At 47.7% G+C, this 13,825-nt stretch overlaps 1 protein-coding gene and 1 non-coding gene across 4 annotated transcripts in view; both read left to right on the forward strand.

Annotated features, from left to right (window-relative positions):
- TMC7 (transmembrane channel like 7) overlaps positions 1-13,825 on the forward strand; it is a 75,270-nt gene that overhangs the window by 15,876 nt on the left and 45,569 nt on the right. For all 3 annotated transcript variants that reach the window (XM_055253812.2, XM_055253813.2, XM_055253811.2), the window contains exons 2-3: positions 4,756-4,999; positions 12,074-12,222. In XM_055253812.2, the coding sequence (XP_055109787.2) occupies positions 4,756-4,999; positions 12,074-12,222 (393 nt within the window). The remainder of the gene's footprint in view (positions 1-4,755; positions 5,000-12,073; positions 12,223-13,825) is intronic.
- On the forward strand, positions 7,587-7,692 carry LOC129468787 (U6 spliceosomal RNA). Its single transcript, XR_008652846.2, has one exon. It is a non-coding gene; the product is annotated as a U6 spliceosomal RNA (small nuclear RNA).

Raw genomic sequence — 13,825 nt, forward strand, 5'->3', positions numbered from 1 at the left:
GGAATTTTATTTTTATTTTTATTTATTTATTTATATATATTTTTGGGGATGGAGTCTTGCTCTGTTGCTCAGGTTGGAGTGCAGTGGCGTGATCTCGGCTCACTGCAACCTTCGCCTCCTGGGTTCAAGCAATTCTCCTGCCTCAGCCTCCTGAGTAGCTGGGATTACAGGCGCCCGCCACCATGCCCGGCTAATTTTTGTATTTTTAATAGAGATGGAGTTTCACCATGTTGGCCAGGCTGGTCTTGAACTCATGACCCCAAGTGATCCACCTGCCTCAGCCTCCCAAAGTGCTGGGATTACAGGCATGAGCCACCGTGCCCAGCTTATATGGTATTTTAACATTTACAAAGCACTTTTAAATCCATGGCCCCCTGAATTTTTTCATGGTGAAGACTACAGCTTTGGAGGCTGATAAACCTGTGATGGGTTCCTAGTTCCAACACTTACTGTGTGAGCAAGCAACACTTACTAATTGTCTGAGCCTCAGTTATTAATTTGTAATAAGGAGATAATTCTTTTGTTTGTCTTTTGGGTTTTTTTTTTTTTTTTTCTTGGGGTCGGAGTCTTGTTATGTTGACCAGGCTGGTCTTGAATTCCTGGGCTCAAGCAGTCCTCCTGCTTTAGCCTCCCAAAGTAGCTGAGACCATGCTGGCACAATGGGGATAATTCTCTCCAAAGAGTAGTTCGGAGTATTAAGTGTGATGATGCATGTTAAATACTTTATTTTATTTATTTATTTTCTGAGACGGAGTCTCGCTCTGTCGCCCAGGCTGGAGTGCAGTAGCGCGATCTCTGCTCACTGCAAGCTCTGCCTCCCGGGTTCACGCCATTCTTCTGCCTCAGCCTCCCGAGTAGCTGGGACTACACAGGCACCCACCACCATGCCCGGCTAATTTTTTTGTATTTTTAGTAGAGACGGGATTTCACCATGTTAGCAGGATGGTCTCGATCTGACCTCGTAATCCACCCGCCTCGGCCTTCCAAAGTGCTGGCATTATAGGCGTGAGCCACCACGCCCGGCCCTCATGTTAAATACTTTAAATAGCCTGGTACATGGTAGGCAAGTACTCAATAAATCTTAGCCAGTGTTGTTCACGTTGTTTGCAACTCCTTCCTCACCATCGTGCTGATGAGGCCCATGGTATTAAATCCTCCATTCCCGAGATGAGAAAAATGTGACTCTGAGGCAGCTGTGGTCTCTCCTGGGGTGGCTTGGCTGGTGGGTGACAGGCCAGTGTTTTAAACCAACCCAGGCTCCAGCCTGGGGCCCCTGACCCCACAGCTGTTGAATATTCAGTAGGTCCATGCTGTTCTATATTCAAAGACCTTTGTTTGTGGTTAATAATAGCTCTTTGTTTCTGCTAGTGGGAGAGTAGCCTCCATGCAGGGCGTAGACCCTTTTCCTTTTCAGGGGCCACACCCGCCCTACTCTCACATTGGCTCTGGGGAGCCACTGCCACTAATGGAAGTGTGTCATATCCTCAGGGTGTGCCAGGCAGGGAGGTAGAAGGGTGGGTGAGGCTCGTAGACTTGCACATGGTGACTGGCAGGGCCCCAGCCACGTGTCCGTGTGTCATCTACAGTGGGACAGCTGCTCCATTGTGTCTGAACTTGCCCATCTGAGAAAGGCAAGGATTACAGTGTCAGAGCCAGGCCTTGATCGGTCCCCACCTGGCCCTGCCCCTGCCCATCCTCATCCGGTTGGTGCCTTTATGGAGCTCTGTGTGTGCCAAGCACTGCCTGGGACCTTCTATCCATGTGATCCCCTTTAATGTTCATAAACAGGCTGTGTAGCAAGTCCTGACCCCAGCCTTGCCCTTGCAGCCTCCAGGGTGGCCTTTTTTTTTTTTTTTTTTGAGATGGAGTTTCGCTCTTGTTGTCCAGGCTGGAGTGCAATGGCACGATCTCGGCTCACTGCAACCTCTGCCTCCTGGGTTCGATCCTAAATAGCTGGGATTACAGGCATGCGCCAGCGTGCCCAGCTAATTTTGTATTTTTAGTAGAGACAGGGTTTCTCCATGTTGGTCAGGCTAGTCTTGGACTCCCAACCTCAGGTGATCCCCTCGCCTTGGCCTCCCAAAGTGCTGGAATTACAGGCGTGAACCACCGTGCCCGGCCCAGGGTGACATTTTAAAACGCAGTCAAAGCATGACATCCCAAGGTCCTGCCACAGCCTGCAAAGCCCGACTTGGTTCGACCCCAGCCACCCCTCTGACTTCAGCGTTTCCATTCTCCCTGTCCTAAATACCTATTGTTGCTCAACACACGGCTCCAAACGTGCTGGCTTAAGCCATGTTACTATTTCTGCTGATTCTGTGCATCAGGGATGATGCAGGGCACAGGGGAGCTGCCTGGGATGTCTGCTGGGGCTGGAGTGCCCAAGGTGGCCTCATCACGGCGATGCCTGGTGAAGATGCCCCAGGGTTTTTTTTTTTTTCTTTCGTTTTGCTTTTTTGAGACGAAGTCTTGCTCTGTCACTCAGGCTGGAGTGCAGTGGTCCAATTTTGGCTCACTGCAACCTCTGCCTCCCAGGTTCAAGCTATTCTCATACCTCAGCCTCCTGAGTAGCTGGGATTATAGGCACGTGCCACCACGCCCAGCTAATTTTTTTTTGTATTTTTAGTAGAGATGGGATTTCACCATGTTGGCTAGGCTGGTCTTGAACTCCCCACGTCAGGTGATCCGCCTGGCTCGGCCTCCCAAAGTGCTGGGATTACAGGTGTGAGCCACCGTGCCTGGCTGTCCCAGGAGGTTGAAGACACGAGCCTGGGGCCTTGGTTCTTGCAGTCACCCAGGTTGTTGGTTCTTTTTGTAGGCTTAGGGGCTCTTCCTCTCCACCTCGTTGTCCTAGGTAGTTGGACTTCCTACCAGGCGACCCTGGCCCAAGAACACAGAAGTGGCTACTGCAAGGCCCTCTTATGACTTTGGGCTGGAAATGGCAGAACATTACTTCCACTGAGTCCTTTGGTTAAAGCAAGCACAGATCCTGTGCAGATTCAAGGAGGGGACCACGCAGAGGGCCAGTGTGACTCATTGGAGGTCACCAACGGAACCGCCTACCAGATTCTTGCTCATTAACTCTTCCTCCAACCTGTCACACACACTCCTGCCTCTGGGCCTTTCCGCTTACGGGTTCCCTCTGCCTGGGGTGCTTTTCCCAAAATATTAAGGGATCTCACCCCTTCCCTTCATTCAGCCTCAGCTAAATGTCACCTTTAAAGAGAGACTGAGATCGTGCGCCACTGCACTCCAGCCTGGGTGACAGAGCGAGACTCCGTCTCAAGAAAAAAGAGAGACCATACCTGACCCCACCTTATCAAAAACAGTTCATCCCCCGTCATATCACCTCTGTCCCCTGACACCACTCTGTTCTTTTTTTTTTTTTCATTGCACTTATCACTTCCTGGCATAATATTTACTACCTGTTTATTATTTGATATCCCTCTCCCCCATCTCAGAATATAACTGCCACGTGAGTAGGGCACTTGCCTTGTTCATTGCAGTTCCCTTAGCTCCGGATATGACACATGGTAGATAGAGTTGTTGAATGAATATTTGCGATGTGGAAACTGAGGCTTAGAAAGGTTAAGTAACTTTCACAAAGACACACAGCTAATAAGTGACAGAGTGGGGATCCAAACTCAAGCATTTAGCATCGATGATGAAGCCATAGAAGCTTTGCTGCATAGGGGTAATTGCTTAGGTAATTATGGCTGCCTGCCCCCTCTTCTCCCTGAGTCCTATCTGTCTCCACTCAGAGTGAACTTCCTGCAACTAAAATCTTATCAGGGATAAAACCCATCTTGAAGGCAGCTTCCCTCCCCTTCAGCAGAAAGCCGACCTGCCTTAGCCTGCTGCCCAAGACACAGCAAAGCTTGGCTTCTAGCTCTGGCCTGATATAGAAACGATAAGGGTTTTGCTGTCAACCCTGACTTTGTCTGCAGTGCGCCCAATCACCAGCTCTCTAAATGCAAGCAAATTAGGAATGTCATTCATTCTGAGTGTCTGTGGTTAGCAGGGCGGTCAAGCTGGCTGAAGACTGGTCTGGAGTGGCCTCAGCTGGGACGGTCATCTCACAGTCTCATCTCCCAGCAGGCTAGCTCAGGCTTGTTCTGGCTGGGCTCCAGAGAGAAGCAGAAGTCTGCAAGACCTCCTAAGGCTGGGCTTAGAGCTGGCCCAGCATCACTTCTGCTGTGTTCTGTTGGTCCAAGCAGATCAGGAGGCCAGCCCAGATCCCATGAATATGTGTGAAGCTCTTAACACCATGCCTGACACACAGGAAATGCTATTATTATTGTTGTTGATATTGTTGCCATGCATTTGCATAGTATACTTTATGCTTTTTGGAGTTTTATTGAATACATTCCTATACCCTACACTGTGGGAGGAAGTTGTAGCAAATATTACTAGCCCCATTTGACGAATATTTAAAATATTTAAAACTTTGGGCAAGTTTAGATAACTTGCCCAAGGCCATGCTTTTAGCTAGTGTCTGCAGCCAAACACTGGAAATCAGATATCGTGCAATTTAAAGCATGTCTGCAAACGCATCTGCAGAAAGTGCGCCCATCTGCAGATGATTTCATTGTCCTGAGCACCACTGTGGTAAATAAAATAAGATCAAAATGCTGTCGTCACCGACCCAGGCTAGTAACTATCTGCAAGGTTCAGTGATGATGTGCAAGATCCAAGTTTCCTGCTTGGCTTACGAGCTCACTGGAGTGAATGATGGCTTTCTTTTCTTTTACATAGAGAACCTCTCTCTAGACTCCAGTTGCTTCTCCTCTCCACCTGTGAACTTCCTCCAAGAATTGCCAAGCTACCGGTCCATTGCACGCAGGAGAACGACTGTCCGTTCCCGGGACAAGCAAAGCGGCACTTTGCTAAAGCCAACTGACTTTTACAGCTCCCAGCTGGAGGACAGAATCGCTGAAAACCTCAGCAGCCAATCCCTTCGAAATTATGCACTGAACATCTCTGAGAAGCGGAGATTAAGGTTTGTTCACTAGCCACCTGGAACCTGCATTGTGTATGTTATGGCCCAGAGGTATGTTTTGTGCATGAAATGCATTTCCTGAAGAGCTCATATAATTAAAATTTTATTCCTTAGGGTAAGGTAAGCCTGTTTGACAAAGATACCCGAACTTTCTTCTCCACTCCTACTGCTTCACTTGACTAGCCTTAAAAAAAAAAAAAAAAAAAAAAAGATATCCAAACATACTCAACATATTAGAAGTTTCTTTCTAGGCCGGGCACGGTGGCTCATGCTTGTAATCCCAGCACTTTGGGAGGCCGAGATGGGCGGATCACAAGGTCAGGAGATCGAGACCATCCTGGCTAACACAGTGAAACCCCATCTCTACTAAAAATACAAAAAATTAGCCGGGCGTGGTGGTAGGCGCCTGCAGTCCCAGCTACTCAGGAGGCTGAGGCAGGAGAATGGCGTGAACCCGGGAGGCAGAGGTTGTGGTTAGCCGAGGTGGCACCACTGCACTCCAGCCTGGGGAACAGAGCGAGACTCCGTCTCAAAATAAAAAAATAAAAAAAAGAAGAAGAAGAAGTTTCCTTCTTTCTTTTTCCTTTTCTTTTTTTTTTTTTTGAGACGGAGTCTCGCTCTTGTTGCCCAGGCTGGAGTGCAGTGGCACAATCTCGGCTCACTGCAACCTCTGCCTCCCAGGTTCAAGCAATTCTCCTGCCTCAGTCTCCCGAGTAGCTGGGATTACAGACATGTGCCACCGTGCCCAGCTAATTTTGTGTTTTTAGTAGAGACGGGGTTTCGCCATGTTGGCCACGCTGGTCTCGAACTCCTGACCTCAGGTGATCCGCCCGCCTCGGCCTCCCAAAGTGCTGGGATTACAGGCATGAGCCACCGTGCATGGCAGAAGTTTATTTCTTGCTACCATAAAGTACTAGGTTCAGGTCAGTGGGGGACTTTGCAGCCATTCAGGGGCCCAGGCTCTTTCCATCTTGTGGCTCTGCATACCCCTAAAACCTCATTTTTGTCTGCAACCAAGCAGTACAAAAAGAAAGAGTTTGGAGTATGAGTATACTAGTTAGCTACGCAGAATAAATCACCCCACAACTGAGTAGCCTAAAACAATAGTTTCTCAAGTCTACCAGTCAGCTGGACAAATCCTTCTAGTTTCAGTTGGGCTGAATCTTTATCCATAGTCGGCTGTGGTTGGGGAGATGGCTCTGCTGATCCAGGTTGGGGATCAGCTGGCTGTAAGCTGGTCTAGGGTGGCTTCAGCTGGGATGATCACATGGTATCATCAGGATAGCTCGGGTTTGTTTGCATGGCAACAGCTGGAGCCCAAGAGAGGATCAGAAGCCTGTGAAACCTCCTGAGACTAGGCTTAGAACCAGCTCAGCTTCCCTCCTACTGCAGTCTGTGGTCTAACCAGATCACAGTCCAGATTCAATGGGTGGGAAGATATTCCTCCCGCTAATGGAAAGAGCTGTTTATAAAGTCACATGGCCACGAGGCATTCACACATTCATTGAGTAATCGGGAGTTTTGGGAGTGAGTTAAGGGCCAAGTCTGAAAGGTGCACATATCGCTTTTCTTTACATTTCTACCAGAGAGAATTTAGCCACATGGTCATACCTAACTGCCAGGGAGGCTGGGAAGTGTCTCCAGCTAGTGCCAGAGAAGGGGAGAATGGATTTGGGTGGTAGCTTGCCATCTCCCCCATTCTTGAAGAATTTAAAACATAATTTTCCCATTGACCTGGTTAATGACAGAGGTGGTTATTTCTGCTTAACTCTCCAATTACTCCCCCCCACAGGGTCAGTAGCATAAATGCATTAGAAGGGTTGGGCAAAGTGGCTCGTGCCTGTAATCACAGCACTTTGAGAGGCTGAGGCAGGAGGATTGCTTGAGACCAGGAGTTCCAGACCAGCCTGGGCAGCATAGCAAGATCCTGTCTTTGCAAAATAAATAAATAAATAAATAAATAAATAAATAAATAAATAAAATAATAATAGAAAAATTAGCTGAGTGTGGTGATGTGTGCCTATAGGCCCAGCTACTCAGAAGGCTGAGGCAGGTGTATCACTCAAGCCCAGGACTAAGAGGGCTGCAGTGAGCTATGATTGTGCCACTACCCTCCAGCCTGGGTGACAGAGTAAGATCCTGTCTCTATGAAAAAAATAGCAAAACAAAATAACACATTGGATGATACACTGTGCCTTGTAGGTTTGAGAATACGTTATCTTTGGTTTTATTTTTAATTTGGGTGGTCTTGTATTCTCAAAAAACATTGAGACTTTGTAAATGTATTTTAGCTGGCACAGTGGCTCATACCTGTACTCCCAGCAATTTGGGAGGCTGAAGCAGGTGGATCGCTTGAGCTCAGGAGTTTGTGACCAGCCTGGGCAATGTGGTGAAACCCTGTTTCTACTAAAGTTACAAAATTTAGCTGGGCATGGTGGTGCACTCCTGTAGTCTCAGCTACTCAGGGAGGATCACCTGAGCCCAGGAGGTTGAGGCTACAGCAAGCAAAGATGGCGCCACTGCACTTCAGTCTGGGTGACAAAGCGAGACGTTGTCTCAAAAACAAACAAACAAAAAAAATATTTTAGTGCTCCCTTTGGCAGCACATATACTAAATTGGAGTGATACAGAGAAAATTAGCATGGCCTCTGAGCAAGAATGACACACAAATTCATGAAGCATTCCATATATAAATTTATTTAAAAATCAAATAAATAAATAATGTATTTTATTTCCCACTCTTTCAGATTCACAGATTTTGAATTCTTATAAACTACCACTGCTCTATACCAAACTCTGCCACACCTGAGAGAGAGACATATTTTCTTCCATCAAGGGACTTCCAGGCTCACTGGAAAAATGAAACTAACAGACTCATGAGAGCAGGAACCATGTCTATCTGGTTTACCAGTGAATCCCTAGAAAGTGGCAAAGAAAGCTGGGTGCAGTGGCTGACGCCTGTAATCCCAGCATTTTGAGAGGCCAAGGCGGGTGGATCACCTGAGGTCAGGAGTTCGAGAACAGCCTGGCCAACATGGTGAAACCTCATCTCTACTAAAAATAGAAAAATTAGCCAGGCGTGGTGGCGGGCACCTGTTATCCCAGCTACTCGTGAGGCTGAGGCAGGAGAATCGCTTGAACCCAGGAGGCGGAGGTTGTAGTGAGCCAAGATCGTGCCACTGCACTCCAGCCTGGGCGACAGAGTGAGACTCCGTCTAAAAAAAAAAAAAAAAAAAAACAAAGAAAGTGAAGAAAGTGGCAAAGAAAAGGACACAGGAAGGATCATTCTTTTTTTTTGTGAGACGGAGTCTTGCTCTGTCGCCCAGGCTGGAGTACAATGGCACGATCTCAGCTCACTGGAACTTCCCTGCCCCAGGTTCAAGCAATTCTCCTGCCTCAGCCTCCTGAGTAGCTGGGATTACAGGCACCCGCCAGCACGCCTGGCTAATTTTGTAATTTTTAGTAGAGACAGGGTTTCACCATATTGGTCAGGCTGGTTTCAAACTCCTGACCTCAGGTGATCCGCCTGCCTCGGCCTCCCAAAGTGCTGGGATTACAGGCTTAGCCACCGCACCGGGCCAGGAAGGATAATTCTAATTGCTAATAGTTGTTATTCTAAGCTCTTTATTTCCTTTAATCCCCACTCCACCCTCTGAGGCAAGGTTTTCAAATTATTATTATTATTTTATTTATTTATTTTTAGACGGAGTTTCGCTCTTGTTGCCCAGGCTAGAGTGCAATGGTGTGATCTCGGCTCACTGCAACCCCTGCCTCCTGGGTTCAAGCGATTCTCCTGCCTCAGCCTCCCGAGTAGCTGGGATTACAGGTATGCGTCACCACGCCTGGCTAATTTTGTATTTTAGTAGAGACAGAGTTTCTCCATGTTGGCCAGGCTGTTCTCGAACTCCTGACCTCAGGTGATCTGCCTGCCTCGGCCTCCCAAAGTGCTGGGATTACAGGCATGAGCCACCACGCCTGGCCTATTTTATTTATTTTTTTTGAGACGGAGTCTCACTCTGTCACCCAGGCTGGAATGCAGTGGCGCCATCTCGCCTCACTGCAACCTCTGCCTCACGGGTTCCAGCGATTGTCCCACCTCAGCCTCCTGAGTAGCTGGGAATACAGGCACCTGCCACCATGCCTGGCTAATTTTTTCTATTTTTCGTAGAGATGGGGTTTCACCATGTTGGCCAGGCTCGTCTGGAATTCCTAGCCTCAGGTGATCCATCTGCCTTGGCCTCCCAAAGTGCTGGGATTACAAGCATGAGCCACTGCGCCCAGCCGAGGGAGGGTTTTTTTTAACCTTAGCACTCTTGCTTTTTTTTTTTTTTATTTTTTTGAGATGGAGTCTCGCTCTGTTGCCCAGGCTGGAGTGCACTGGCACCATCTTGGGTCACTGCAAGCTCTGCCTCCCGGGTTCACGCCATTCTCCTGCCTCAGCCTCCCAAGTAGCTGGGATTACAGGTGCCTGCCACTGCGCCTGGCTAATTTTTTTGTATTTTTTTTTTTTTTTAGTAGAGATGGGGTTTCACTGTGTTAGCCAGGATGGTCTTGATCTTCTGACCTTGTGATCCACCTGCCTCGGCCTCCCAAAGTGCTGGGATTACAGGTGTGAGCCACCACACCCGGCTGCACTCTTGCTTATTGACATTTGGGGCCAGATAGTTCTCTGTTGTGGAGGGCTGTCTGTGGATTGGAGGATGTTTAGCAACATCCCTGGCCTCTACCCACTAGAAGCCAGAAGCATGTCCCCCTGCCCCAAGTTGTGACAATCAAACCATTGCCTGATGTTCCTTGGGGGGTGTGCAAAATCACCCCCACTTGAGAACCACTGATCTAAGGGTAGGTACTTTACTAACTCCAACTTACAGATAAGGAACCCGATGCACAGCACTGGGAAGCTTGTTTGGATGGAAGGTTCAAGTCCTTTTCTTTAATAGGAGCTCCCTGTCTGATGGAGGAGGACAGGCTGGTGGGAGGGTGGAGGCATATGCCATGTGCCATGGATGGCTGGCAAATTCCTCACGTTTCCTGTCTCACCTTCAGGTCCCAGCACCTTCTCTTTCCCCTGCTCTCCTTACTCCCTGCTCCAACACCAACTTGGACTTGGGGCACCTCCTCCAGGTTTCCAGAGCTCTGACCACATCCCCTTTTGTAGCACTTCTCCCAGGGAGCTGTCGTTGTTGGATGTCAGCACGTTTGCCCTCCCTCTAGACTCAGGATCAGTTTTGTGGGCCGTGCAGTCTCTGTTGCAACTACTCAGTTCTGCTGTTGCAGACGGTTCATAAATGAATTGGCATGGCTGTGTTCTAGGAATATTTATGGACACTGAAATTTGAATTTCATGTGATTTTCATGTGTCACAAAATATTATTTTTCTTTTGGCTTTTATTTTTATTATTTTTATTTAATTATTATTATTATTTTTTGATGTGGAGTCTCGCTCTGTCACCCAGGCTGGAGTGCAATGGCAACATCTCAGCTCACTGCAACCTCTGCCTTCTGGGTTCAAGTGATTCTCCTTCCTCAGCCTCCCTAGTAGCTCGGATTACAGGTGCCTGCCACCATGCCCACCTAATTTTGGTATTTTCAGTAGAGATGGGGTTTCGCCATGTTGGTCAGGCTGGTCTTGAACTCCTGGCTTCATGTGATCTGCCTGCCTCGGCCTCCCAAAGTGCTGGGATTACAAGTGTGAGCCACTGCACCTGGCCTCCTTGTTTTTTTTGAGACATGGCCTTGCTCTGTCTCCCAGGCTGGAGTGCAGTGGTGAGATCTCAGCTCACTGCAGCCTGACCCCAGGCTCAAGCAATCCTCCTGCCTCAGCCTCCCAAAGTGCTGAGATTACAGGCATGAGCCACTGTGCCTGGCCTGTCATTCCTTTTTAAGGCTGAATAATATTCTATTGTGTGGATAGACCACATTTTAAATAATCCACTTATCCGTCAGTGGACATTTGGGTTGTTTCTACCTTTTCATTATTAGCAATAATGCTGCTATGAACACTCAAGACAAGTTTTTTTTTATTTCTGAGACCGAGCTTTGCTCTTGTTGGCCAGACTGGCCAACATAGTGCAGTGGCACGATCTTGGCTCACTGCAACCTCTGCCTCCCGGGTTCAAGAAATTCTTCTGCCTTGGCCTCCCAAGTAGCTGTGATTACAGACGCCCATCACCATGCCTGGCTAATTTGTATTTTTAGTAGAGACGGAGTTTCACTATGTTGGCCAGGCTGGTCTCGAATTCCTGACCTCAGGTGATCCACCCGCCTCAGCCTCCCAAAGTGCTTGGATTACAGGCATGAGTCACCGCACCCAGCCTCATGACAAGTTTTTGTTTGAGAGCCCTGTTTTCAATTATTTGTATGTACCTAGGAGTGGAACTGCATGGCACATGGTTATTCTGTTTGACATTTTGATGGACTGCCAAACTTTTTTCCATAGCGGTGGCAGCATTTTATATTCCTTGCAGCAATGTATGAGAGCTCACATATTTCTCTGTCCTTTCAGCTGGGGTTTTATGAGATGCTGAGTCTTTCTTTTCTTTTTTCTTTCTTTTTTTTTTTTTTTTTTGAGATGAAGTTTCACTCTTGTTGCCCAGGCTGGAGTGCAATGGCACTTGGCTCACTACAATCTCCGCCTCCCAGGTTCAAGCAATTCTCCTGCCTCAGCCTCGTGGAGTAGCTGGGATTACAGGTGCCCGCCACCACGCCTGGCTAATTTTGTATTTTTAGTAGAGATGGCGTTTCCTTTTTTCTTTTTTTTTCTTTTTTCTTTTTTTTTGTAGTAGAGGCGGGGTTTCACCGTGTTAGTCAGGATGGTCTCGATCTCCTGACCTCGTGATCCGCCCGCCTCGGCCTCCCAAAGTTTTGGGATTACAGGCGTGAGCCACCGCGCCCGGCCGAGATGGCGTTTCACCATGTTGGCCAGGCTGGTCTTGAACTCCTGACCTCAGGTGATCCACCTGCCTCGGCCTCCCAGAGTGCTGGGATTACAGGCGTGAGCCACCGTGCCAGGCTGGGATGCTGAGTCTTGATGCTGCTGTTGTTGTCATTGTCATGATCATGTTTTCCATGCAGGGACATTCAGGAGACACAAATGAAGTATCTCTCCGAATGGGACCAATGGAAGCGGTATAGCAGCAAGTCTTGGAAGAGGTTCCTAGAGAAGGCTCGAGAGATGACGACCCACCTGGAGCTGTGGCGGGAGGACATTCGCAGCATAGAAGGTACACCGCCCTGGCCTCTCTGCAGGCTCCTCCGCAGAAGTCTCTGTGTCTGGGCAGCAAGTACAGCTTCGTTTCCACTAGCTGAAACTGAGCATTTCTTTCCATGATGAATGTGAGCAACAAACCACAACAAGGTTTAGCAGAACCTGTGTCTTTGTCACCAGGAAAAAATCGTGAATATTTTCCTGTCCCTTCCAGTTGTTGTATTTATCTTGGAATACTGTTAATGCCCATGAATACTTGGAAATTTTAGTCGTTATTAGACTTGCCACTAGATCTTGTTATTTCATGTGCTAGTGAAGACCAGGCACAGTGGCTCACTCCTGTAATCCCAGCACTTTGGGAGGCCAAGGTGGGTGAATCATGAGTTCAGGAATTCGAGACCAGCCTGGACAACATGGTGAAATCCCATCTCTACTAAACTACAAAAAATTCTCTGGGCATGGTAGTGCATGCCTGTAATCCCAGCTATTTGGGAGGCTGAGGCATGAGAATCACTTGAATCTGGGAGGTGGACGTTGCAGTGAGCTGAGACCGCACTATTGCACTCCAGCCTGGGTAACGGAGTGAGACTCTGTCTCAAAAGAAGTGCCAGTAAAGGTGCTCAGTGATGCTCACATAGATCATTCTATCACACATGTTTTTTAAATAATATGATAACTGTATATCTGTTTTTATCTTATGCATTTAAATTAAATGCATAAAATAGTATTATTTAAAAATAATATTAAATTATAATATTTTAATATTAGTAAACTATTTCATGCATTAAAATATTATGCATTTATATATTCTTTTAAAAATGTTATACTTTTAATTTCAATGCACAAAATAAAAACAGACATACAGTTATCATATTATTAAAAACATTATCCCAGCCAGGCGGTGGTTCATGCCTAATCCTAGCATTTTGGGAGACTGAGGCAGGAAGATCATCTGAGCCCAGGAGTTTGAGACCAGCCTGGGTAACAAAGTAAGACCTTGCCTCTACAAAAAAAAGTGTTTTTTTTTTTTTTTTGAGACTGAGTCTTGCTCTGTCGCCCAGGCTGGAGTGCAATGGCGCGATCTCGGCTCACTGCAGGCTCCGCCCCCCAGGTTCACGCCAGTCTCCTGCCTCAGCCTCCCGAGTAGCTGGGACTACAGGTGCCCGCCACCTCGCCCGGCTAATTTTTTGTATTTTTAGTAGAGATGGGGTTTCACCGTGTTAGCCAGGATGGTCTCGATCTCTTGACCTCGTGATCCGCCCTTCTCGGCCTCCCAAAGTGCTGGGATTATAGGCGTGAGCCACCGCTCCCGGCTCCAAAAAAAGTTTTAAAAATTAGCTGGATGTGGTGCTATATGCCCATAGTCCCAGCTTCTGGGGAAGCTTAGGCAGGAGGATCACCTGAGCCCAGGAGTTTGAGGCTGCAGTAAGCTATGATTGTGCTATTGCACTCCAGCCTGGGCAACAGAGCTAGACCCGGTCTCAAAACAAAAAATAAATAAACAAACAGAAAGCCTTATTATCTTGAGTCGAGGTTCATCACTTTTACCAAACTGCAAAGAGTTCCCAAGGCCCTGAAAATACTGTGAACCCCTACTTTCCTATAATGGTGAGAATTTG

The sequence above is a fragment of the Symphalangus syndactylus genome, chromosome 18 (assembly GCF_028878055.3).
Source record: "Symphalangus syndactylus isolate Jambi chromosome 18, NHGRI_mSymSyn1-v2.1_pri, whole genome shotgun sequence".
In the NCBI taxonomy this organism is placed as follows: Eukaryota; Metazoa; Chordata; class Mammalia; order Primates; family Hylobatidae; genus Symphalangus; species Symphalangus syndactylus.